This window comes from Lepus europaeus, chromosome 8, assembly GCF_033115175.1.
Source record: "Lepus europaeus isolate LE1 chromosome 8, mLepTim1.pri, whole genome shotgun sequence".
In the NCBI taxonomy this organism is placed as follows: Eukaryota; Metazoa; Chordata; class Mammalia; order Lagomorpha; family Leporidae; genus Lepus; species Lepus europaeus.
In genome coordinates this window covers 72,235,398-72,262,724 of record NC_084834.1, presented here as the reverse complement: position 1 = coordinate 72,262,724, position 27,327 = coordinate 72,235,398, and the positions used below count along the sequence as shown (strand labels likewise).

At 39.1% G+C, this 27,327-nt stretch overlaps 1 protein-coding gene across 2 annotated transcripts in view; it reads left to right on the top strand.

Annotated features, from left to right (window-relative positions):
* The window catches only part of TET2 (tet methylcytosine dioxygenase 2), an 88,062-nt gene that overhangs the window by 50,315 nt on the left and 10,420 nt on the right, over positions 1-27,327 (top strand). For both annotated transcript variants that reach the window (XM_062199789.1, XM_062199788.1), the window contains 6 exons: positions 3,061-6,512; positions 7,993-8,083; positions 9,375-9,468; positions 10,851-11,059; positions 23,706-23,856; positions 26,183-26,272. In XM_062199789.1, the coding sequence (XP_062055773.1) occupies positions 3,107-6,512; positions 7,993-8,083; positions 9,375-9,468; positions 10,851-11,059; positions 23,706-23,856; positions 26,183-26,272 (4,041 nt within the window). In that variant the 5' untranslated portion in view covers positions 3,061-3,106. The remainder of the gene's footprint in view (positions 1-3,060; positions 6,513-7,992; positions 8,084-9,374; positions 9,469-10,850; positions 11,060-23,705; positions 23,857-26,182; positions 26,273-27,327) is intronic.

Genomic DNA, 27,327 nt, shown 5'->3' with positions numbered 1-27,327 from the left:
TAATTTACAATCTTGGAAGATAAATCTCCCTTCAATTTCTGCTCTCCACCTGCCCCACTCCTTATTCCTGTAGGCAAAGTGTTATGACAGTTTGTTTTATATTCTCCCCTAAGATGAACTTTTTTAAAAGTTTGTAAATGTACATGTTTTAGCATTCTTATGCATACTGTGCTGCTGCTTTGCTTGAAGTACTTGGAGACAGTTCTGACTCTTTTGTTCTAGCAGGTACCTGGATTATGTGGCTTTCCCATAATAATTGAGGAACATTTAGATTATTTCTATCCATTTGATTGTGCATATGCCACTCAGCAGACACACATATGAAAAGTTAAAGAAAGTGTGCCTGAAATTTTATACATACTGTATAACTTGTCCTACATAGGTTTTTTTTTTTTTTTTTAAATTTTAATTTTTTAATTTGAAAGGCAGAGTTACAGAAAGAGGGGAGAAACACACAGAACTGAAGCCAGGAACTTCTTGCAGGTCTTCCACATGGGTGGCAGGGGCCCAAGCGCTTGGGCCATCTTCTGCTGTTTTCCCAGGCCATTATCATTATCATTACCAAGGAGCTGGATCAGAAGTGGAACAGCCACTCTAGTACTTGGCCATCTTCTGCCTTCCCAGGAACATTTTATTTTCATTCCATTGATCTTGTTAACATGCCATTAGCTATTGATGTTAACCTCTTTTGAGTCATAATACTTTCAGTTTGGCTACTGCCCCACCCTGTCCCCAGTGCAATACTTTTTCAGAATATTCCTGGCTACACAATTTATTTTTCTACATGAACTTTCCAATCAACTTCTTTCAGTTCTTTGTTGCTAGTATTTTAATTGAGAATACATTGAATGAATAATTTAATTTAATAGCTACATAAGAGCAAATTATGTGTTTATATTTGGTTTGTGTTGGTGTGTTTCACAATATTGTTTTAAAGTTTCATTTAAATAGGCTTTCCACATTTCCTTAAGTTTATTCCTGCTTGAACAGCTTGTCAGTTGATTCTCATTTTTGACAAGTATGCAACCTTATTGTTTGCAAATAGTAATATTCATATCTTATTCTTAATCTGTGATCATTTTTCTTGTTTAGTAAGCAGTAGGTTTTTAAAATTTGTTTTAAATTAAGATTTTTGTATTTATTTGTAAGACAGAGTGACAGGTCTTCCATTCACTGGTTTATTTTCCAAATACCTGCAGTAGCTGGGCCTGAGCCAAGCTGAAGTCAGGACCCTGGAATTCTATCTAAGTCTCCCCAGTGAGTGATAGGAACCCAAGCCATTGGGCCATCATTTGTTGCCTTTCAGGTGCTTTAGCAGGAAGCAGACTGAGAAGTATAGAGTAGATAGGACTCCAAAGAGGCACTCTGATATGTGATAAAGAGTAGGAGTCCCAAGGGCTGGCTTAACCCACTGGTTGCTAGCCAGAAATAGCATTTTTAAGCTCAACTGGAAAATTGTCTTATCCCTATTTTTATCCTTAAAATAAATGTTAAAGTGTACAATTTTAGCAAAAATAAAGCATAATAAAAAGGTCATAGTGTAGTTAAAAGATCAGTTTATTTTGGTGCAAAATTTTTAAAAGATCCATGCACAGTTTTTTCATAATATATACTTTCCATGAACTTTTTTAAAGACCTCTTGTATCATGAATGGGGGATCAATTTTTTAATGTGTACTTCTTCCGCCTTTGAAGTCCTCATCAATCCTGGTCCAATAAATGACAAATTGATCATAAGATGAGAAAAGCTGTTTTTATCTGATAAAAATTTCCAGATGCTTATTCTACACTAGGCACAAAAGTAGAGGCTGTATATTTAATAGTCCATTGAGGAGAGAGAGAGAGTAAATAAAATACAGCTGAGTGGTATGTTCAGTAATAGGCTAAAGGTGATAGAATATGGAATTAAACGATGAGCTTTGGGGTCCAAAAATTGTTTTGAAATGCATGTACCTATTTTTTTTTAAAGATTTATTTTATTTATTTTGAAAGAGTTACAGAGAGAGGTAGAAAGAGAGTGAGAGAGGATTTTCATCCTCTGGTTCATTCCCCAAATGGCCACAATGGCCAGAGGTGAGCTGATCTGGAGCCAGGAGCTTCTTCCAGGTCTCCCATGCAGGTGCAGGGTCTCAAGGATTTGGGCTATCCTCCACTGCTTTCCCGGGTGCATTAGCAGGGAGCTGGATCGGAAGAGGAACAGCTGGGACTCAAACCAGTGCCCATATGGGATGCTAGCTCTGAAGGCCAGGGCTTTAATCCAGTGTACCACAGTGCCAGCCCCAGTACTTATTTTTTGATGATGTGCATTTTCCACAAACTTTTCAAAATATCCTAATTTTCTTAGAATCAAAGAAGGACTCCAGGGTTATATGATGCCTGATATAGGTTCAGAGGGCTACAAATGAAGGTGTTAATGAAGACTCTAGGAAGCCAGAACAATTCTCAGAAGTGGGCAGCTACCTCCTGTGGAAGAAAACAGAATCCAGGAAGGGCATTTTAGAAACCACATTTTGTCTCCCATCCTGTTGGATATTGGTGACAATGAAGGCCATGTGCCTTTATCCCTCAGGCTTGGGCAGACTACTTTGAGAACCAGGGATGTAGGCAGGGAGATGAATATATTACAACAGAATTGCATTTGGGGGCATTCTCATTTTAACAAATTGAAGGGAGCTTAGAAGGGTAAGGGAAAAGCAGACTGGGCTAAGGAAAAAAAATTTTCAAAAGCTACAAGCTTGTCTTGAAACAAAGAGATCTAGATTTAGGTAGTAAAAATAACAGAATTTTAGCATTCAGCTGGATAAGTGAAGGACTGGACTCAGTGATCTTTATTGTTCCCAGAATTTTGAAATTGTCAGGGAATAAAGTTGATACAGCAAACCGAGTGATGATTTTGATGACCCTTGCTGTATATAACCGTAATTATAATTCTCAGTATGAAATATGAAAATAATTATCACTGTGTTCAATGTCTAGGTATTCCAATACCATTTACTCTACAGATGTGGAATTAGTGTTCAAAATATTAATGTATTTTAATTTTTTTTTCTATGCTCTATAGAATTGATTCAGAGGGCAGCCTTGTGGATGGCCCCGAAGTAAGCCTGATGGAACAGGATAGAACCAACCATGCTGAGGGCAACCGACTAAGTCCATTCCTGATACCATCACCTTCTGCAATTTGCCAGCCAGAACCTCTGGCCTTAAAGCTCCAGAATGGCGGCCCATTCACCGAGAGAGCTCACCCAGAGGTCAATGGAGACACCCAGTGGCAGGCCATCAAAAGTCATCATGGAATACCCAGTGTGAAGGAAAGCCAGAGGAGTCGTGCGAGTCCCGACTTCATGCACGAAGCGAGAGGGTATTCCAAGTGTTTGCAAAATGGAGGAATAAAACGTACAGTTAGTGAACCTTCTCTCACTGGGCTCCATCAGAACAAGAAATCAAAACATGACCAAAAGGCTAATGGAGAAAGAAAAAGCTTCGGGGAAAGCCATGAACGAAATCCAGGTGAAAGCAGCAGTCAACCAAATGTCTCCGCTTTGAGTGATAAGATAGAATCTGCGAGCTCTGTAGCCCAAGAAAACACCATCAAAGATTTTACCAGTTTTTCAACACGTAACTTCAGTGGGTCAGAAAATCCAGAGCTTCAGATTCTGAACGAGCAGGAAAGGAAAAATGCTAACTCCTATGACAAGAACGTGGTGTTACTTCTTAAAAACAAGGCAGTGCTAATGCCTAATGGTGCTACAGTTTCTGCCTCTTCCATGGAAAACACACATGGCAAACTCCTAGAGAAAACACTCTCTCAATACTATCCAGATTGTGTTTCCATTGCGGTGCAGAAAACCACATCTCATATAAATGCCATTAACAGTCAGGCTCCTCATGAGTTGTCCTGTGAGATCACTCAGCCATTGCATACCTCAGGGCAGATCAATTCTCCACAGACCTCGAACTCCGAGCTGCCTCCAGAGCCAGCTGCAGTGGTAACCGAGGCCTGTGATGCTGATAATGCCAGTAAACCAGCTGCAATGCTAGGTACCTGTCCCTTTCAGAAACCAGAACAACCACCACAGCAAAAGTCAGTTTTTGAGATATGCCCATCTCCTGCAGAAAACGGTAACATTCAAGGAGCCACAAAGCTCATGTCTGGTGAAGAATTTGGATCAGGTTCCTGCAGCAATCTGCAAGTTCCTGGTGGCAGCTCTGAACGGTATTTAAAGCAAAACGAAATGAATGGTGCTTACGTTAAGCAAATCTCAGTGTTCACTAAAGATTCCTTTCCTGCCACTACTACATCACCATCACAAATACTTCTTTCTCCCCCTCCTCCTCCACTTCCTCAACTGCCTTCAGAAGGAAAAAGCACTCTGAACGATGGAGTTTTGGAAGAACACCATCACTATCCCAACCAAAACAACAGGGCGCTTTTAAGGGAAGTGAAAATAGAGGGTCAATCTGATGCACCAACAAGCCAGAGTCCTAACCCATCCACACACATATCCAACCCCTCTCTGCTTCCAGAAGGGCCTCAGAATAATTGTGCTAACAAGAATGGCATACGGACTCCAGGGACAATGGCCATACCGTTGTCTTCTGAGAAAACAAGACCAATCTCAGAAAATATCAGCCAGAACCCAACAGTTCTCAGCAGCAGTGGAGAGCCACAGGACCACTACCAGCAGCTGATGGGGAACAAGGAGCAAGAGATTCTGGCGGGTCGAGAAAAGGAACAAACACGAGATCTTGTGCTCCCAACACAGCAGTATCTGAAACCAGGATGGATTGAATTGAAGTCCCCGCATTTTTATCCATCAGAATCTCATCCAAAATGTAATGAGACCTCGCTGCGGTCAATCCTCCAGTATCAGTCCAACCCCTCCAATCAGATGACCTCTAAACCATACACTGGAAATTCCAATATGCCTGGGGGGCTCCCAAGGCATGCTTACATCCAGAAGTCCAGGCAGCCAGAACAAAAGTCACAAATGTACCAAGTCGAGGTGAATCAAGGGCAGTCTCAAGGTACAGTGGACCAACATCTCCAGTTCCCAAAACCCTCACACCAGGTGCCCTTCTCCAAGACAGAGCCGTCACCCGAAACTCACATGCAGTCACGATGTGACCCTAGATTTAATTTTCCACAGAAAGGAGATTTTCCAACTGAGAAACTCATGTCCCCACTGTTAAAGCAGCACTTGAATCAACAGGCTTCCATGACTGAGCCATTTTCAAATTCACAGCTTTTGCAACATATGCCTCCAAAGCAGGCAGCACAAACACAACCATCCCCGAGTTCACATCTCCTTCAAAACCAGCAGCAGCAGCAAAAGTTACAAATGAAAAATAAAGAACAAATGCCCCAGACTTTTGCTCATCCCCACAGTAACAACGATCAGCAAAGAGAAGGATCATTCTTTGCTCAGATTAAAGTTGAAGAATGCTTTCATGGTGAAAATCAGTATTCGAAGTCAAGTGAGTATCAGATTCATCATACCCAAGTGGGAGTGGAGCAAGTACAGAATATGAACAGTAGAAATTCTCCTTATGGGCAGATCTTGAAATCAGGTGCAAGCAAAGTGCAGATTTCTTATTCAAACAATGCACACCTAGTTCCAGAGAATAAAGAACAGACTGTACATTCTGAACTCTTTGCAGGAAACAAGGCCCAAAACTTGCACCCCATGCGATATTTTCCAAATAATGTGACTTCAACAAAGCAAGATGTTCTTCACAGGTGCTTTCAAGAACAAGAGCAGAAGCCTCAACAAGCTTCGGTTCTACAGGGATATAAAAGTAGAAACCAAGACATGTCTGGCGAACAAGCTACACAACTAGCTCAGCAAAGGTACTTGATGCATAACCAAGCTAATGCCTTCTCTGTTCCCGAGCAGGGAGGGAGTCACATTCAGACCCCTCCACAGAAGGACTTGCAGAAGCATGCTGCCTTAAGGTGGCACCTCTTACAGAAACAAGAACAGCAGCAAACACAGCAAACCCATTCCGAGTCTTGCCATAGTCAGATGCCCAGGTCAATTAAGGTTGAACCTGGGTCCAAACCTCAGGCCTGTATGCGCCCCCAATCAGCGCAGGCAGACAGTAAAATGTGGAAAAAGATAAGCAAACAAGATATTCCACCTCCAAGCTGTGATAACGTGCAGCAGAAGAGTATCATTGAGACCATGGAGCAGCATCTGAAGCAGTTTCAGGTCAAGTCACTGTTTGACCATAAGGCTCTTGCTCTCAAATCACAGAAGCAGATAAAAGTTGAAATGTCAGGCTCGGTCACGGTTTTAAGTCGACAGATCACTGCTGCCGATCTTGACAGCCACACCGCATCTTCTGAGCAGCAAGCAACTTCTTCAGAAAGGACACCAACCAAAAGAACAGCTGGTTCTGTTCTCAATAGTTTTATAGAGTCACCTTCTACATTACTAGATACACCTATAAAAAATTTATTGGATACACCTGTCAAGACTCAATATGATTTCCCATCATGCAGATGTGTAGGTAAGTGCCAGAAATGTTCCGAAACACATGGTGTTTATCCAGAATTAGCAAATTTATCTTCAGATAGGGGATTTTCTGTTTCTTTTTATAAATCTCGAGTCTGGCAGCAATTTGTAAAGGCTCATAAAAAGCTGAAGCTTACACTTTTTTTTTTCTTTAGATTACAGATGCTTGTGCCGTGCAAGAGAGAACTTAGCTTACGTGCAGTTTTTCCAAAAATTTAAATAGCTTTACATGTTCATTTTTCCCTCTTCAGACCCTTTAAAATATGTCTGTTTTAGATTAATCTCTCTATCTAATTCTTTGTATATCATCTCCTGGAAAGGCAGAAAAGAATTCCAAAATCTCATTAAAATAAGAAGGCAATTGCCAAATGCAAAGTCATTAGGAGCTTTTTTTTTTTTTTTTTAAATTTATGGTTGGTTATATTGTTATCCAAGTTTTTTGGATAATGGGGAAAATGTTATTTTCAGTATTGCTGAGTTGGGCCAATTATAATGTAGAAACTGAGTACTCAACTACCCTTTTCCAATCGATATGTTGGAAACATTTTGATATTTATTTTCTTTTTTCCCCCTGTATGTTTCATTCTTTTGATTAAGAGAAGGTATTTCCATTTTTTTAAAAATCTGTTTTGTTAAAATTTTAGGATATGTGGAAGGTCTTGAGGACCTTTCTTGATGGTTGAAGATGTCCATGTAGGTAGAGAAGGTCATGTGCGTGGGTAGAGTGAAAGCTGTCGGGAAACACCAGTGTTTAATTAGTGTGCGTAAGGGCTCTGCATCCCAGTGTTCTCCCTACAGGGATGTGCCCCGCAATTTGTAGGAGGGTGATCTGCTACTGCCCTTCTTTGGGGTGTGGTAATTAAGTTGCTTCACTGAGCTGAAGTGCCACACATGTCATAGAAACCATTAGGTAAGTTCAGTCCTCCTCACTCCCTCCCTAACCCTGTCTTCCCATTCTGCTTTCTTGAGTGGAATGTGACTGCCTCTCCCCAGGATTTTTTGCTCATCACATAGTGCTCAAAGTGCATACAAATATGGGTCTGTACTGACTGTAATCCTATTCAAAATAGCGTAATTAAATGTGATAGAGAAATAAGAGGAGGAAAGGAAGAATCCTTGATAATAAACTGAACTCTATTCTGGGGGTGGGACATTACAGGAAATTTATCTTCTAATAATAGTCATATCTTCTAATACCCTCACTGTTTTCTTTACTCATTTTCTTTAAAATAATTTATTAATCCTATATCTGAAACAAAATATGTTTTTTACCCAACAGCCAGCATGTACCTGTAGTTAATTATATGGCACATTTTCTAATAGATCAGTCCATCAATTTACTCATTTTAAAGAGAAAAAATTTTAAAAGTCACTTAGGGCCCTTCATGTGCAGTTGGGGGATACGCTTTGTGGATGTAGCCTTTATATTTAGTAAAATTGAGGTCTAAAATAATAATCTTCTATTATCTCAACAGAGCAAATTATTGAAAAAGATGAAGGTCCTTTTTATACCCATCTAGGAGCAGGTCCTAATGTGGCAGCTATTAGAGAAATCATGGAAGAAAGGTAATTAACGCAAAGGCACAGGGCAGACTAACGTTTATCCTTTTGTATATGTCAGAATTTTTCCAGCCATCACACACAAAGCAGTAAACAATTGTAAATCGAGTAATTATTAGTAGGCCCCGCTCTTCCAGGGTTGCCAACACTACACACTGTGCTATTCACCACACAGTCACAATATTTGACAGGCCTAATAGTCTGCTAGCTGGCACAGGCTGCCCACTTGGAGATGGAAGCCAAAAAACCCAGGCATGAACAGGAATCGGCCAGCCAGCCTGCCAGGCTCAAGGGCACTGGCAGAGGCTGCAAAGAGGCCCCACTCTGGCATTCCCACTTGATGAGAAAGTGTGAGGGGGGAAAGTATAGTATTAAGAAAGGAACCATTGAGTTATTTTCACCTAGAGTTGTAAATGACCACCTTTAGGAGTTAACTATGAGCAGAGAGAAAGTATGGAATGTTGAATAGAAAGATTCTGTGTACAGCTCTTTCCCCCCCTGTCAATCACAAGTATGCAACTATATGTGCAGTTAATCATCTGGATATCTACACTTGTGGGCTATGACTCTACTGGAGTGCCTTGTAATTGAGGTAGACAGTGTTACTGGTCAGTTACATTAGAATACATCCAGGCAGCAAGGATGTATTCAGCATTATTCTTGTTCCATTTATTCATTTCTAAATTAGCATGTAGAAATTCACTAAATAATGATTTAGTAACCTCGAAAAAGCAGTGAATTTCTCTAAGTGCCTTTTGTTTTGTTTTTTTTGTAAGCAGTAAATAGTGCTTTGGTCATAAGAGAGGAAATGGTATTTCAAGAGCTATATTTTCAGAATGGCTGGATACTAATTATTTGCCAGGTCCCTTTTAAAAAAATGTGAGAGAACCTTTGAGGAAAAACTCTAAAATCTATTTAAAATAGTTAAATTTAGTAAAGGACAAATGAAATAGCATATGTATTAAAAGACTGATTTTGCAAACTAACTTAAAATTCTTATGCTTTGTGCAATTATGTATAAAAATAAGCCTTCCCACTGTTTTTGCCCAGCATATATAATTTATAAAATAGTTCATTACATTATCAGTATATTTTAATATTGGAAAAAAAAGGCTTACAGACTATCTAGTTTGCTTGGCTTTGAGCTCTTTTTGGGAAAAAAAAAAAAAAACCTTTCTCAGGATGCAGTCATAGAATGAAATTATGCTCAAATGCTCAAACATTTTCTTTGCCTTTTGAATTCAGTTGCTAATTGTATGTGTGTGTGTGTGTGTGTGTTTCTGTGGGTTTCTTTAAGGTTTGGACAGAAGGGTAAAGCTATTAGGATTGAAAAAGTCATCTATACTGGTAAAGAAGGCAAAAGTTCTCAGGGATGTCCTATTGCCAAATGGGTAAGTGTGACTTGACAAGGCCTTTAGTCTTTAATCTGGGGCCTTTTGATTCATTAATCTTACCATGAGTATTGGGTCACCCTGATTCAGAGTCTTGCTGGCTGGCTGGAACACTGCTTGTATTTATTTTATCATGAGCTAACTATATTTAGTTGGAAGGAAGCCCTTTTTAGTGCCTTCTTTTATAAAAGAATTATTTATTTGAAAGAGCTATGGCAAGAGGTGGGTGGTAGAGAGAGACAGAAAGAGCACACTTCTATCTCCTGGTTCACTCCCCACATGGCTGCAAGAGCCAGGAGCTTCTTTGAGGAGCTGCTTCCAGGTCTCCCACAAGGTGAGCAGGGCCTAAGCACTTGGGCCATCCTGAGCTGCTATTCCTAGGCGATTAGTAGGGAGCTGGAACAAAATGAAGCGGCTGGGACAGCAACCGTTGCTCAGATGGGATGCCAGCATTGCAGGCAGCAGCTTTTACCTGCCTTCTTAAGATCCAGTTCTTTTTTCAAAGAATTATTTATTTGAGAGAGTTACACAGAAAGATCTGCTGATTTACTCCCCAACTCCATAACAGCTGAGGTTGGTCCAGGCCAAAACCAGGAGCCAGCAGCTTCTTATGGGTCTTCCACATGTGTGGCAGTGGCCCAAATACTTTGGCCATCCTTCACTGTTTACCCAGGCACATTAGGAGGGAGCTGGATCAGAAGTGGAGCAGGGGCTTCTCTACTTCCAATTCAGCTCTCTGCTATGGCCTGGGAAAGCAATAGAAGATGACCCAAGTCATCTGGCTTCGGATCAGCTCTGCTCCAGCCATTGCAGCCATTTAGGGAGTAAACCAACGGATGGAAGACCTCTCTTTCTCTCTCTCTTTCTCTTTCTCTCTCTCTCTGCCTCTGTGTAAACCTGACTTTCAAATAAATAAATCTTTAGGAAGAAAAAAGTGGAGGAGCCAGGACTGTGGCTTTACCCACTACCCCACAATGCCAGCCACAGTCCAATTCTTGAAATGTGAAGAAATCCTCAACCATTTAAAATACCTTTAGTTAATCTTTACATTGGTATTTAAGAAAATTTTGAACTAAGTCTAGCATCTCTCTTATTTAGTTCAGGCTTTAATGCAGGTGACATCAATTTCTCTTGTTGTTTCTGTGTATTTGCCTACTGAATAGTAAGGATTACTTTTGCTTTTTTGTCTCATGCCAAAGGAAGCCCCACTGCATAGATGGGCAAAGAGAGCCAATTGCAGTTGCTGTTAATTAATCCTAATTGTTGCCAGGACATGTAACAATATTATACATAGATATGTCATTGCTGTTATCTGCTGCAAGTGACCCTTGTTTTGTTTGGGGTGGGGTGGGGGTGTCTGGGTTGGAATGGGATCCGCACAGGTGATTCGCAGAAGCAGCAGTGAGGAGAAGCTACTGTGTTTGGTGCGGGAGCGCGCAGGCCACACCTGTGAGGCCGCAGTGATTGTGATTCTCATCCTGTTGTGGGAAGGAATCCCACAGTCTCTGGCCAACGAACTCTACTCCGAGCTCACGGAAACACTGAAGAACCATGGCACTCTCACCAATCGCCGGTGTGCCCTGAATGAAGAGTAAGTGATGCCAGGGCTGCTGTCTTCCAGGGGCCACTAGTAGGAGAGGGGAATCTTGTTTTGAATGGAGAGAGTTGAATCTGCATTTTTATACTTAGAAAATGGAGACCAATATGCGTCTTTCATAGTCATGCTATAAGTTTTTGCCATCATGAATAATTCAAGTTGATTTCATTAACCAATGTTTTGTATATTCAGACAGTATAGACATTAGTTAAGAGCTGTGTGCTAAAAGTGCAAGTCCTTGTACCAATGTGGACTCAATTGTACCATAAACTTTAAATTACTTGCATGCTTATGTGCTATAGCTGACTACCATATTTCCATGTTCCAGTGTCAGAGGTGAAATTTTGGGATTACCAAACCATGAACCTTAATCTAGATATAGTCAACAAACAGAAGCTCTGTTTCTCCCCAGTAGTCATCAAATGACTTCTCTACTTATTGCTTTAAGTAATTGAGAAGTTGCTAGCTATGATGTCCATTATTTTTGAGGATTATAAATGTGTAATAGAGCAGCATAGGTATGCATTCATCCAATTAAAATTTTTGCTAACTTCTTCCACCTTGGGAAGAAGTCCAAACTTCCACTTGGAAAAAGCCTCATGTCTATTGCTGTGCTGTGCTATCTCTGTAACCTTAAATGAATACAGGAAATTTTACAGTGAAACACTGGAATCCTATAATATTATCCTGCTTATAATTGGTTCCAAAATTATTTTTATTTCACACTTTGGCAGATGCAGAAGAAAATAAACTAAGTGCAAATAGTTGGCTGAACTTAGGAAAATACTGATGCTGTTAATTGAAAAAAACACAGTGCTTCCAAAATTTATCTATTTGGTGGCTGAAACTGTTACACATTTTATACGTAAGGGTGAGTACATGCAGGTTGAACACTCCTAATCTGAATACCCAAAATTTGAAATTTCTTGAGTGCCAAAATGATGCTCAACAAGTTTCAGATGTCAGGGTACTTCGGACTTCAGATTTTTGGATTAGTGGTGTTCATAACTCATGGTTTTACTAATTTTGGTTAACACAGATTTTTTTTCCAGTTTGTGAGGGACAATTCAACCATCTGTTTAGGAATGTTATTTCTCCTTTGTGAAAAATATGTCTTGACTTTCTATGATAGTTAGGTATGTGATTGACTGCAGTAAATCTACTTTTATAAGTGATTAATCAAAAAGTAGAACGCACCCATTGATAGCTCCTAACTTTCAAAGGCTGCTTTCTTTGGTGTAAACACTTTCTAATGTACCATAACTTCGCTGTTCAATCTGAAAATACAATTTGTAGGCACCATTAATCAGAAAGAAAATAAACTGAACTTTGGGCTCATATTAATGGTAGCAATTCCTTCTCAGGAATTTAGTTAACAATGCCTTATTTTTAAAAAACAGCATTCCTCTTATAATTGCTTATTTGAAGTTCTAAATCACTAAAGAACTTCCTATGAAAGTGGCAGCTCTCTGTAATTTAATTTCCATTAATAGGCTAAATTTCAGGTATAGTTAGTTCCCTTAATTTCCTATCTATGCCATTGGCCAAAATGTACTGTCACATATAGAAAAATATTTCATGTTAGTGGCTTTGCTAAATTTTGTTAGTCTATTTTGCATTTGGAAACCACAAGCAATAATTACACTGGGTTCTCAGAAGAGTTATAATTTGTTTAATTTGTCTTAAGTAGGCGGCAAATAGAAAACTTCTATTTGCTCACTTTTCTTTTTCTAGCATTTCAAAGTAAAGATTAGTAGATATTTGAATATGGTTTAAGGTTGAGCTCCCATACAATAAGAGCAATAGAAGTTGACTCAGAAATAGATTTTGACATTTCTTCCTTCCCACAAATTTTTGTAGTTATCAGAGGATAAAATTTTGAGTTCTTTCCAAGTACAGAGAATAATCTCAGATTTGGCCTGCTGACTCACTTTTATGTTCAATGCTCTGTGAACCTCATCACGTATCCACAACCAACTACCCTTGAGTCCAGAAAAGAACTTTCAGTGTGAGGGTTAAAAAAAAAGATTTTGCATTTCCTTTTTCTCAAACCAGCTGTTTCTTCTTTAATGATTTCCCTTTGAGATTTCTATGTTATGACTAAGCGTCCCCAATATTCTTTTTGGCAAGTCTGAGTCATGGGCATGTATCTGTCCTCTTAAGAAGTCTAAGCCAGAAATGCCTTGAGTCATGGTAGCTGCTGTTAAACATTTTATATTATAACATGTTCAGACATACATAAAACAGGGCAATAGAGTGAATCCCATGGACCCATTGCACAGCATCAAGCTTTGTCAGCATTGTCCCAATATTGTTTCATACTTTTCTCCCATATGCACGCTCACTAGCCTTTTAAAACACTATTTGCAAACCCGAGCCTCTGAGTCATTATCACTCACCTCAAAGTTGGCAACAGTTCTTTAATGTCACTTAATCATAACATGTTTGTTCAAAATTCACCACTCAGATCCTATGCAAACGGAAATGTAGAATGACAAAGAAAGCCCATACTGTGTATTGAGGATTTTGAGTGGAACGGTCCCAGTTCATCTCAATTTGGGGGCATAATTATTAAGCAGAAATACCTTTACCTTGTTAAAGTATCCCAAGTTTTGAGTACAGAGCATATCATTCACTAGCCTCTTTTACTTATGTTTCCTTCCCCTCTTTTCTGAGAGAGACAATAAATATGCATAGGAAAACATGTGTTGTGAGTGGTGCTGAAATCTAATTAGCCTTCATATCTCAGGCAGCACACAGTGTCTCCTAGGTTCCAGTTTCAGTGATGACAATCACCAGCCTAGTCGTTTGTAAAGTGAGCCATCAAACTCATGGGTGATATGTTCTCCCATTGATGATCATTGCCTATTCCCACTATTTTATTATAATATGCAAATTGATAGCTTTTTTTTTTTTCTGATGTTGACCATTTTAAAGTTTACAGTTCATCAGTTTAGGTATATTTAAGAACATGTTCATCACTTCCCCAAAGAAAATATCTGTCAGTCACTTCCCCTTCTGCCCTCATGTAAATGGCAAGCACTGATCAATTTTGGTCTCCATGGATTTGCCTATTCTGGCCATTTCAATTTAGTGGAGGGTCTCCCAAATGTTCATGGAAAAATGCACATTGTGAAAAAAATGTCATATGTTTCATAATTATTTCCACCAAAATAATAAACATTTACCATTTTTCTCCAGACTTCTCATGTATCCTTTTAATACCTGGCTGTTCTCTGGCTTCTTTCATGTGTGCCTCAGTGTTTTAAATGTCCATCTATATTGTCACATTAACCAGTACTTTCTTTATATGGTTGAATAGTCTTTCTTTGTATGTACTTTACCATCATCTTTATTGATTTAGTTCATTTACATTTAGGTTGTTTCTTTCCCTTTTCTTTATTATAATGCTATAAACATCTGTGTGTTCTTTTGGATGTATGCATAAGAACATTACTTTTTTTAATAATTTATTTATGTGAAGGGAAGAGAACAGAGAGAGGGCTGGGGAGATAAAGAGAGTAACAGATCCTGTGATTCACTCCCTAAATGTCCTCAACAGCTAAGTCTGAGCCAAGCCCAAATCCATAGCCAAGAACTCCATCCTGGGCTCCCACATTGGTGGCAGGCACCCAAGTTACATGGTCCGTCATCTGCCACATTCTCAGGTACACGAGCAGGGAGCTGGATCAAGTGAAGCTGCATCTGAATGCCGGCTTACTCTGCGCCACAAGGCTGGTGTATTGCCTCACATTCTTGCCAACACTGTTTGGAGGTTCTAATGTCCTCACAACCTCAGGAAAACTAGTTTTTGGCCCCTCCCCCCCCCCTTTTTTTTTTTGCCTTTCCCTAATGACAAAGGATGTTGGGCATCATTTCATGTATGTATTGGTCATTCATGTACCTTTGGAGAAATGTCTACTTTAACCCTAATTGTGATATGTGTGCGTGTGTGTGTGTGCATACTTGAATTCTGGATACCTAAATGTTATTAAATATGGTTTGCAGATATTTTCCCCTTGTGCATAGGTGGTCTGTTCAATTTCTTGGTAATGTCTTTCAAAGTATAAAATATAATATTCTTGACTTTGATTTTTATATTTTTTTCTTGCTCATTCTTGATTTTGTTTTTAAATCTAAGAAAAACATTGCAAAATCCAAGAGTTCAAAGATTTCCTTTCCACTCAGTGTATTTTATTTTACATTTAGACTTTTGATCATTATTGAGATTATTTGATTGTAGGAATCCAATTTCATTGTCTTTTTTAAAGATTTACTTATTTGAAAGGCAGAGTTACAGAGAGGCAGAGGCAGAGAGAGAGAGAGAGAGGTCTTCCACCCATTGGTTCACTCACCAAATGGCCGCTTTGGCCGGAGCTGGGCCTATCTGAAGCCAGAAGCCAGGAGCTTCTACTGGGTCTCCCACGTGGGTGCAGGGGCCCAAGGAATTGGACTATGTTCTGCTGCTTTCCCAGGCCATAGCAGAGAACTGGATCAGAAGTGGAGCAGCCGGGGACTTGAACCGGCGCCCATATGAAATGCCGGCACTGCAAATGGTGGCTTTACTCGCTATGCTATAGCACTGGCCCCTTCATTGTTTTGGAAAAGTTATCTCAGGTCCATTTGTAGAAACTACTAAATTTTTTCTCCAATGATCTAGATATGCTTGGTGACATACATTTTTGGTCTTGTAATTCTATTGGATATGTAACAGTATTGATTCCTGTAGCTTGAAGGCAATTTTGACTCCTGTAGGTTAGGATCAACTTGAGAAGAGTTATGTTGAATCTGATCAGTTTGGGGAATATAGCTATCTTAACAATATTAAGTCTTTCAATTTATGAACATAGCATGTTTCCATGTTGTTGAGGGATTTTAAAGATTCTGTTTTAATTTGAAAGGCAGAGTTTGAGAGGGAGAGAGGAAGGGAGGTATGGAGGGAGGGAAGGAGAGAGAGAGAATGAGAATGTTACATATATAGAGATGTTCTATCCAATGTTTGACTCCCCAGATGGCCGCAAAAGCCAGGGTTGCATCAGGCCAGGACCAGGAACTTTATTCAAGTTTCTCTTGTGGTTACAAGGGCCCTAGCATTTGGGCCATCTTCAGCTGCTTTCCTGGGTGCATTAGCATCGAGGTGGGACAGAAGTGGTGCATCTAGGACTTGAACTGGTACCCATGTAAAATGCTGTTGTTGCAAGTAGTAGGTTAACCCATTATGCCACAACATGGCCCCATTTTGGAGATTCTAATGTGCAAATGTAGTTATCTTTTGATTGGTCAGGGCAGAGAGAAAGATAGGCAGACAGACAGATGAAGAGAGGACTTTGATCCACTGATTCATTTCCCCAGTTGACTGTATCAGCCTGGTCTTGGCAAGGGCATTGCCAGGAATCTAGAGCTCAATCCTGGTTTCAAATGTGGGTGGCAGGAACCTGTGTACTGGAGCATCACCAGATACCTTCCAGGGTACACATTAGCAGAAAGCTAGAATTGGAAGTGGAGTGGGGGCTGGTATTGTGGGAAGTGGATTAAGTTGCTGCCCCCAATGCCAAGCTCCCATATGAATACCTGTTTATGTCCCTTCTGCTCCATTTCCAATTTTGTCCCCTGCTTATGAACCTGGGAAAGCAGCAGAAGAGTCCCAGCCCACCCAAAATGGAGAGCTGAATGGAGTTCCTGGCTTCTGAGTGTTGCAGTCGTTTGGGAAGTGAACCAGTGGATGGAAGATCTCTTTCCCTCTCTCTTTGTAATTCTGCCTTTCAAATGAATAAATCTTAACAACAGCAAGTAAAGAGTCAGAAGTCAGATAATCAAACCTAGATGTGAGTGTCCCAAATGGCTTCAGCCATTTGAACTGAGCCAAATGTTCAACTCAGCCAAAGGTTCATTATCACCACATTTTATTTTTATATGTTGGGCTTATGTATATTCTGACAACTTCAGGGATTATTTTATTTATATATTGGACATATATCCTGACAACTTGAGGAATTATTTTATTTATGACAATATTTGCTATGCATAGAGTTATATCTTCTATAAGGAATCTGCTTTCTTTTATTGCCTAAGTACCCCAGTCAGAGCCTTTAGGAAATGTTGGGTATAATTAGCAAAAGCAGAATGCACACCTTCTTGCCTTGTTCCTCATTTAAAGGAGGAATTTTCAATTTTTCAAAATGATGTTATCTGTTTTAAGACTTTATCAAGTTCAGAAGTTACCTTCTGTTACTAATTTGAGGTGTTTTTTTTTTTTTGTCTTGAAATAGTGTTGGATTTTTGAATCTACATCCAGTGAAATGATCATGTTGTTTTTCTGTTAATGTGATATATTTTTGCACTTTGAACTAATGGTTTTTCTGGTAAAAGTCCTTCTTGGCCATGTTTTTGAATTTAGTTTTCTTTTTTACTGAGGAGTTTTGAATCTGTATTGATACATTAAATTGGTCTACAACTTTCTTGTGATGTGTTAGGTTGTAGTATCAGGATAATAAAACCAGCTTCTAGAATATAAATTTTTTGCAAGAAATTCTAAGTGGTCGTTCTTTAAACATTTGTTAGAATTCACCAGCAATGTCATTTAATCCTGGGCTTTGAATTGTGGGGGAAATTGTTTATTTGACCAACAGAGAAACAGACAGCCTTACAAGTGGAGAAAAAAATGCCCAATTGCACTACAGCAATATCAGAGATGAAAGCTTCTGGGTTTGATATAATTCCATTTGTGATTTTATTTTCTTTTAGTAGTCTCATCAGATCTCAAGTTAGATTTTTCTTTTGTGTATGGTTTAGAAGTAAGGGTAAAGTTTTAAGTCTGTGTATGATTATCCCTAATTTTTCCAGGAAAATTTATGGACAAAAGTTGACCATTTCTGCAATGCATGACTTATTGAGAATCAATCAGCTATGCATGTGTGGATTAATTTCTGATATCTCTGTCATATTCCATTGGTCAACAGTTTTTTTGCATTATAATAGCTGCAAAGTATTTTTTTTTTTTGGACAGGCAGGGTGGATAGTGAGAGAGAGAGAGACAGAGAGAAAGGTCTTCCTTTTTGCTGTTGGTTCACCCTCCAATGGCATCTCGCTGATCCGAAGCCAGGAGCCAGGTGCTTCTCCTGGTCTCCCATGCGGGTGCAGGGCCTAAGGACCTGGGCCATCCTCCACTGCCTTCCCGGGCCATTGCAGAGAGCTGGCCTGGAAGAGGGGCAACCGGGATAGAATCCGGCGCCCCAACCGGGACTAGAACCCGGTGTGCCGGCGCCGCAAGGCGGAGGATTAGCCTGTTAAGCCACGGCGCCAGCCCAAAGTATGTTTTGAAATCAGTTATTGTTATGCCCTTCTTCCAGCTTGAGATGGAGGGGGAGAAAGCAAGAGCACCAATTAACTTCCCAGCTTAACAATGCCCTCCTTGTTGGGACCAAAGCCAGGAGCTAGGAGCTTTGTGTGTATTATCTTCAATTTCTTTCATCAGTTTCTAATAATTTTTATTGTGGAGGATTTTCATATCCTTGGTTAAATTTAGGTATGAGTGTTGTGGCTCAATAGGTTAAGCCATGGCTTGGAAAGGCCACATCCCACATAGGAGTGCTGGTTCCAGTCCTGGATACTCCTTGCTTCTGAACCTTTGGGAGGCAACAACAACAAGGCCTTACACTTGGGTTCCTGATACCCATGTGGAAAACCTCCTGGCTTTGGCTTGGCCTAACCACAGCTGTTTTTGGTATTTCCGGGGGGTGAACCAGAAGAATGAAGATCTCTCTCTCTCTCTTTCTTTTTTCTCCATCCCTCTTTCTTTCCCTGTGCCTTTTAATAATCTAAAAGATATTATTTCAGGATATTTTTGTGTTTTGTATTGTTATAATTAGGAGTTCCATTATAATTTCTCAGGGAGCTAATTCTTGTACATAAATGCTACTGGTTTTGGTGTTTTTTTTTTTATTCTGGGACTTTACCAAGTTTACTTGTTCCAACAGTTTATTGATAGAATTTTTAATTTTCTCTACAGAAATATTGTTACCTACAAACTGGGGCAATTTGACTTCCTCTGCTATTTGTATACTTTTATTTATTCATCTTGTCTAACAGTTCGTTCTGGATAAAACTTCATATATTTAACAGTAGCGATAATGGACATCTTATCTGGTTACAGGTCTTATAGTACATGGTTTCAGCTTTCTTCCACTCAATGTGTTGGATATGGGTTTGTCATATAAAGCAATTGTTATGTATGTTCCTTCTATACCTAATTTGTTCATAAATATTTATAAGTAATGGATATTGAATTTTCTTGCATGCCTTTCTGCCTCTATTATGATGCTAAAAATCATAATATTTCTTCTGTTGATGTGATATGTTACCTTTATTGATTTGCATAGATTCAACCATCACACTTGATCATAATCAGTAATCTTTGATATGCTGTTGGATTCAATTTGCTAATATTTTGTTGAAATTTTGCATCTATGAGTATGTCCATCAGGGAGATTGGTCTGTGGTTTTCTGTTATTGTATCCTCATGTAGTTTTGATATGAGGGAAATACTAGCCTGAGTTTGAGAAGATTTCTACCCATTAAAATAGTTTGGGAATTTATGGTGTTTTTCCCTCAAGGTACATAGATGTCACATGTGAAGCTACCTACATGGTCTTGGGCTTTGGCTTGTTGGGAGATAATATCATTATTCATAGATGTATTCAGGTTTTCCATGTCTTCCTGATGCCCTTTCAGTAGGTTATGTATATCCAGAAATCTAACCATTTCTTCTAGCTTTTCCAATTTTTTGGCATGTAATTGTTGTTTATTTGTATTTCTTAGTTTGAGCGTTCTCTTCTTATGGTTAATCTAGCATTTTTCAAAAAATGCTTTACTCATTTCTTTGTCGCCATTTCATTTGTTTCTGCTGTAATCTTTTTTCCTTTTATTATCTCCTTTAGGTTTGGTTTATTCTAGCTTTTATAACTCTGCGATGCATTATTAAGGTTATTTTATATTCATCTTTTTAAAACTTTTACCATTATTGCTATAAATTTCCTTTGTATTTCTTTTGCTCTATGCTGTAAGTTTTGGTGTATTGTATTTCCATTTTTATTAACTTCAAGAGATTTTTTTACTATCTTTTTCTTTAGTGTCCCATTGTTCATTCAATCTCCACACTTGTATATATTCCAGAGTATCTTTTTGTGTTTATTTTTAGTTTTATTTCATTGTGGTCAGAGAAAATGACATGACTTTGTGCCTTAAGGACTTAAAGATTTTTGAGACTTATTTTGTGGTTGAAAATATGCCTAATATCCATTAGACTGTAGAAAGGGTGTGTTGAAGTCTCCCACTATTATTTTGGAGCTTCTTTGTAGTTTGTCATTTTGCTCTGTTTGATTCTATTGCGTGTTTCTCTTTTCCATTGTACTCATGAGGTTTTATATTTTCACCTGACTTCATGACAGTTACTTTTCTTTTGGGTATGTAAGTAGAACTTAAGTTTTTTTTTTGTTTTTTTTTTTGTTTGTTTGTTTTTTTGTTTTTTGAGGCTGGTCAAGTGATGACGACTTCTTGTGGCTTGTCTTTCTCCACTTCTTAAGGTTAGCTAAGATCAGTATTCTTCATTCACAGTTTCTGTCTTTCTGATCTTGAATATATTATTCCATTCCTTCCTAGCCTATAAAGTTTCTGCTGAACAACATCTCCTGCTGTGGATTTTAGAGTTCTCTTTGCATTTACTCATTTTAAAAATTAAGCAGTGATGGGAGCTCTCATTCTTTCAAAAATCCCTTTAAATCTCAAATAAACAAATACATTAATTACCCACATGTCATGTATGACCTAAGCTGGGTTAGGCCAAATTTGGGATCTGGAAATCTAATCCAGATGGCAAGGACCCAATTACATGAGAGTATCACTGCATTCCACAGTCTGTGTTGAGGGGTAGAGGGGAAGCTGCAGCCAGAGCTGGGAATTACAACCAGGTATTCCATTGTGTGGTGTGGGTATCATAACTATTAACCCAAATTTCTGCTTTTGTCAGGCATTTTGTCAATCTCTTTTTCTTGGGAATCTGTCATTAAAGTTCTTTTATGAATGCCTACTACTTTTTCATATTTCCTATGTCCCTATGTTGATATTTGCACATCTGGCAGATCAGTTGTCTTTAAAGAGTAGCTTCTATGGTGAAATGTTTTTGCCTTTTTTGGTTGGTTGGTTGGTTGGTCTCTGTGTGTAGGTTTGTGAGGCTATTTCCAGTTGGATGTTGTAGGCTAGTCTCCTTTTGTTTACATGAGTGGCTATTTCCAGTGCTCTTCTCATTCCCAGCAGGGAGACATGGGTCTCAGCTAAGACCTCCAGGTGCAGAAATGCCATTTTAAGATCTTCATTTTCATTTTTCTCCACTTTTGGAGTAATTTTGTTTACCTTAGTATTAAAATTAACATTAATTTATAACAATGTAGTGGGCTACTTAGATTTCTTGCCTGCTTTTTTGCAGCATTCCATTGCTGCCTGGTTTCCATTGTTTATCATGAGATATCAGCTGTTAAATGGTACTGAAAATACTTAATATTACTTGTATTTTGTAGATGTTGAATTTTTTTTGTCCTTGATTTTAAAAGTGTCTTGCCAGGTATGGTAGTCTTTGGGTCTATGCTAAATGGCAGTTACCTATTAGCTCCTAAAATGTATTTCTTCTCCTTTACTTAGAGACATCCAAAGGTTCTAGTTTCATTTTTTAGTCTAAAAAATTTTTTCCTTATTGATCAATCCCCAATTTTTTTCCCCTGTACCTTTTCCTTTTCCCTATTTTCTTAAATCTGTTGATACTGTGCATTTCAGTTTGAATATTAATTTTCATATATAAATATATTTTCTGACATACGTTTTCCCTATTTCTTGTAGTTATTTAAAATTGAGTTTTCTCCAGCTCTTTGGGGATAGTTGAAATAACTGAAAATTCTGGGGTCCTGATATCTGCTTTTCTCAGGGACAGCTTTTATTGACCACTGTCTTCCTCTAAATGGACCATATTTTATTATTTCTATTTTGTTAGTTCAAACTGGGTAGTTAAAATAATATGGTAACTTGTGCTCAGTTCCCTTCTCCATTGGTTTGCCTTGTGATTTCTGCAGGGAATGGGAGCTCTTTTTATTTTTAGTTTTACCTTTTCCATCTGTAACCATGGAAGTCCCTAAGTGTTAAGCTATTGACTAGACAAGAATTCCTTAGATGTCTGAAACTAATCTCTGTCATTTCAAAGGGGTCTGTGTGAGTGTTAGAGTAGGTTTTCAACACTCAGCCAGTGTTTTACAACTCTGCCTTACCAACTGCATTCCCTGCTTGTGCATGACCTCAAGCTGAGAGCTCAGGTCTTTGTGAGCATATTGGAGCTTTGAAAGGCCTCCTATGGACACTTTAATTTCCACCATTTGGTTCCGAGTTTTGCTCTACCTGTTATCCTCTATTTCGACAGCAAAAATGTTTAACAGTTGCCTCTGATTATTTTCAACAAAAATCTTTAAGGAGTCAAATGAAATGAAGACAACATGGAAAGTGGGATCTTCCAGGAAACTTCCAAATAGATGAAATAATATCAGTTCTGAATGTAAGGCTTTTGAGAATATTGAATATCCCTGTTGGTTTTTGTCATAAAGGTGTTGTTTGTTTTCAAGGGTACCATGGAACAGGGTGAGATAAAATCATACAGAACTCACTGTTACTGAAATTCCATTGTTTTTCTTCTACAAACAATTCCAATATTGTTGTAGGCCTTTTGTTACTTTCCTGGTTTCTGAACAATATTTATCAGTATTGTCATTGCTTTTATTGATGGGAATTTTTAGAACAGTAATTGAAACATTACCTCTGCATTTGAACACTAGGGTTTTTTTTAAAAGAACTTTTCCTTATCAACTGTTTGTAAACCAATGGATATTAATATAGACAAATGACTGAATAAATGCATACTAAGCCTCTTTGGTTGTCAAATTAAGAAAATTTAGCATGTATTCATTTTGAAGGGAAATCATATTTGGAATATGGGATATTAGCTTGCTTCCCTGTTATTTTACACTGAAGTTCTTATTTTTTTACATTGATAATCATTTCTTTATATATCATTACATGTATATAGTAACTTCAAAATAATACTAACATCTATGAGACTACTTCATTATAATTATCTTTGTAGGTTGCTTTGTTTAATGTTTTGGGATATATTACACTAGGGCTTCGAAAGTATAATATTTGGTTTTAGCCAAAAAGTTAAAAGCATTAAAAATGTCCATCTATCATAGAATTGTCAATTTGTGGTCTAAAGTATCATTATATGCATCAGGGTGGATGGCGAAGCAAAATGTGATGTAAAAGAAGCCCTGTGCATCCATATATATCAAGTATAAAAATAGGCAAATATAATCTATTCTGAGTTCTAGGGTGCTAATAAATGTTTTCTTTCTTTGGGTGCTACTTAGCTGAATATGAAGTATTTGTGTACCATCAATTGAAATAGTTTTATAATTTATGTGGTATAACAACTTCATAGAGTTAATTCATTTAGTCACATTTATTTTGTGCATACACATACCCAGCATATGATATTGACAGCTTAAATAATGCTATCCATAGCCATGAACTTGGTCCTTTGACTTCTCAGGAGAACCTGTGCTTGTCAGGGGCTGGATCCAGAGACCTGTGGTGCCTCCTTTTCATTTGGTTGTTCATGGAGCATGTACTACAATGGATGTAAATTTGCCAGAAGCAAGGTCCCGAGGAAATTTAAACTGCTTGGGGATGATCCAAAAGAGGTTGGTATACTTCCTGACTTACAATCTAGAATTCATGAGGGTAGATGACTCAAAATAATTTGACTGTAGGCACATAATTGATTGACTTAGCTCAATATAATGACCATATTATACCAATAAAATAGATGAAATATAAGTAATATAAACTCTTCCCAGCTATGGCCTTTTCTATTGATTCTTTGTTAATTCCAGAGACTTAAATGGCTGTAAGTCTAAATCTGGAGGGCAGGCATTTGAGCACCCACATTCCATATGAGAGTGCTGGTTCGTATCCTGGCACCTGCATTCCCCATACAGCTTTCAGCTCATGTATACCCTAGAAAGAAATAGGTGGTGGCTTAAGTACATGGATCCCTGCCACCCATATGGGAGATCTGCATTTAATTCCTGGAATAGCCTTGACTATGAATATTTGGGAAAAGAACCACTGGATATAAGATCTCTCTCTCCTTTTTCTCTGTTGCTCTGCATTTCAAGTATATGAAAATAAAAAATAAGTAAGTAGGCCAGTGCCACGGCTCAATAGGCTAATCCTCCACCTGTGGCACTGGCACACCAGGTTCTAGTCCCAGTCGGGGCGCCGGATTCTGTCCCGGTTGCTCCTCTTCCAGTCCAGCTCTCTGCTGTGGCCCGGGAGGGCAGTGGAGGATGGCCCAGGTCCTTAGGCCCTGCACCCGCATGGGAGACCAGGAGAAGCTCCTGGCTTCGGATCAGCGCAGTGCACCAGCTGCAGCGGCCTTTGAGGGGTGAACCAACAGCAAAAAGGAAGACCTTTCTCTCTGTCTCTCTCTCTCACTGTCCACTCTGCCTGTCAAAAAAAAAAAAAAGTAGACATAAAAAACTAAGTGAATATTTGTCATATCATTTATCATTTAAATTTTAAATATGCAAGACATGTTCAATCTATTCTATCTAGGAAAAAACATTTTTATTCATGTATGTGGCATGAGCTTTAGCAAGTTACTAGTTACTATAATTGATTCAAGTAACTAAACGATATTTAAACTTCAATATAAATGTGCAAATAATTGATTTCTCATTAAGTCACTCTTTCTTAGAACAATTGAGTATTATCTACCACTTTTTTTATTTGACAGGTAGAGTTATAGACAGTGAGAGACAGAGACAGAAAGGTCTTCCTTCTGTTGGTTCACTTCCCAAATGGCCACTATGGCCGGCACTGCGCCGACTGAAGCCAAGAGCTAGGTGCCTGCTCCTGGTCTCCCATGTGGGTTCAGGGGCCCAAGCACCTGGGCCATCCTCCACTGCCCTCCCAGGCCACAGCAAAGAGCAGGACTGGAAAGAAGAGCAACGGGACTAGAACCCAGCGCCATTATAGGATGCCGGTGCCGCAGGCAGAGGATTAACCAAGTGAGCCACAGCGCTGGCCCCATATCTACCACTTTTAAAAGAAAATATTTGAGCATTTCTTCTTTCATGTAAACCTTACCAATTTTCCATTATTGTCCTGAACATTTTACACGTGGTTATATTGTTGAGGGATTATTTCCACTTTTGAAATGCTATCTGTATAAACATACTGAGAGTCATTAAAAAATGACTAGAAATAGTAAAATTAAGCCATACAGATAATTGTAAAAGTTCATCTTCCTTGGCAGCTTGTTGGACAGTAAGTGCCAGCTGTGACCTCTTTAAGAATAAGTGGTTTTGGCTGGCGCCGTGGCTCAACAGGCTAATCCTCCACCTTGCGGCGCCCGCACACCGGGTTCTAGTCCCAATTGGGGTGCCAGATTCTATCCCGGTTGCCCCTCTTCCAGGCCAGCTCTCTGCTATGGCCCAGGAAGGCAGTGGAGGATGGCCCAAGTGCTTGGGCCCTGCACCCCATGGGAGACCAGGAGAAGCACCTGGCTCCTGGCTTCGGATCAGCGCTATGCACCGGCTGCAGTGCGCCAGCTGCAGCAGCCATTGGAGGGTGAACCAACGGCAAAGGAAGACCTTTCTCTCTTTCTCACTATCCACTCTGTCAAAAAAAAAAAAAAAAAAAAAAAAAAAAAAAAAGTGGTTTTGTTCTTGTACCCCTAACTTAGCCTTAAAGTTTTGAAAGTGCCAAATATCCACACAGAGCATAAAGCTTGTTAATATTATTAGAAAACCAAATAGCCACATATTTAATAGTGCATATAAAAATAGATGCTATGTTGTCCAGCTTCTCACTTAGAAATGGTGTTAGGTGCTTGATTTCATTAGAAAAGCCCAGTATACTGTGTATGCATATAATCTTGAAAGAATAAGCTAATTGATAGTCTCTTTCATATGTCAAGAACTGATTTCAAGTTTAATACATGGAATTGTTCATTTTATATAGGAAGAGAAACTGGAATCTCATTTGCAAAACCTGTCCACCCTCTTGGCACCGATATATAAGAAACTTGCACCTGATGCATATAATAATCAGGTAAGTTTTAACAATCATTATTGATGACCTACTTACTTCCAAGAGTAACTTCTAAGCAATGATTTTCCTTTATTCCATCTTTCTCTGTTCTTGTTGAATCCATATGTTTTGGATATGAAAATTATACTATCCAATAGAGCATGTTGTGGCCTAGTGAGTAAGACTGCCACTTGTAGGCACTGACTTGAGTCCTGGTTGCTCCATTTCTGATCCAGCTCCCTTCTCATGTGCCTGGGAAAGCAGTAGTAAATGGCCCAAATGGATACCTTCTACACACGTGGGAGACTTTGAGGAAGCTCCTGGCTCCTGGTTCTGAACCAGCCCAGCTCATCTGGGGGAGTGAGCCAGTGGGTGGAAGTTCGCTCACTCTCTAACTCTGCCTTTCAAGCTATAGTCCCAATGATTTCTTCCCTGATCTCACAAGCAGTTTGAAAGCTGTTCAGGATACACACATCTTGTACAGATAACAGGTTTTTCCAAATTTTTTTAACTACATATAACAGATTAAGATTAGGAAAAGCTATTGAAATCATTGGGTAGGTCATTTTAAGTTGCTAAAGAAATGACAGAAATAATAGTCTGGCAGTGAGCTTGATCTGCTGGTTCACTCTCCAGATGGTTATAATGGTGAGGTCTGCTCTAGGACAAAGTTAGGGAGCTGGAGCTTTATCCAAGTCTCCTACGGCAGGGGCCCAAAACACTTGGGCCATCTTCTGCTTTTCCCAGGCCATTAGCAAGGACCAGGATTGGAAGTAGAGCAGCTAGAACACAAACTGGCACCCATAGGGGTTGCTATTGCCATAGGCCACAACTCCAGCCCCTGTTCCCATGGGTTTTTTGTTTTGTTTCACTTTGCTTTTTTAAATTTATTTGAGACCTAGAGTTACACAGAGAGAGAGGTCTTCCACCCACTGGTTCACTCCCCAAATGGCAGCAATGGCTGGAGCTGGGTCTATCCAAAGCCAGGAACTTCCTTCAGGTTTCCCAACAGGTCTCCCAAGTAGGTGCAAGGGCCAAAGGACTTGGGCCATCTTCTACTGCTTTCCCGGGCCATA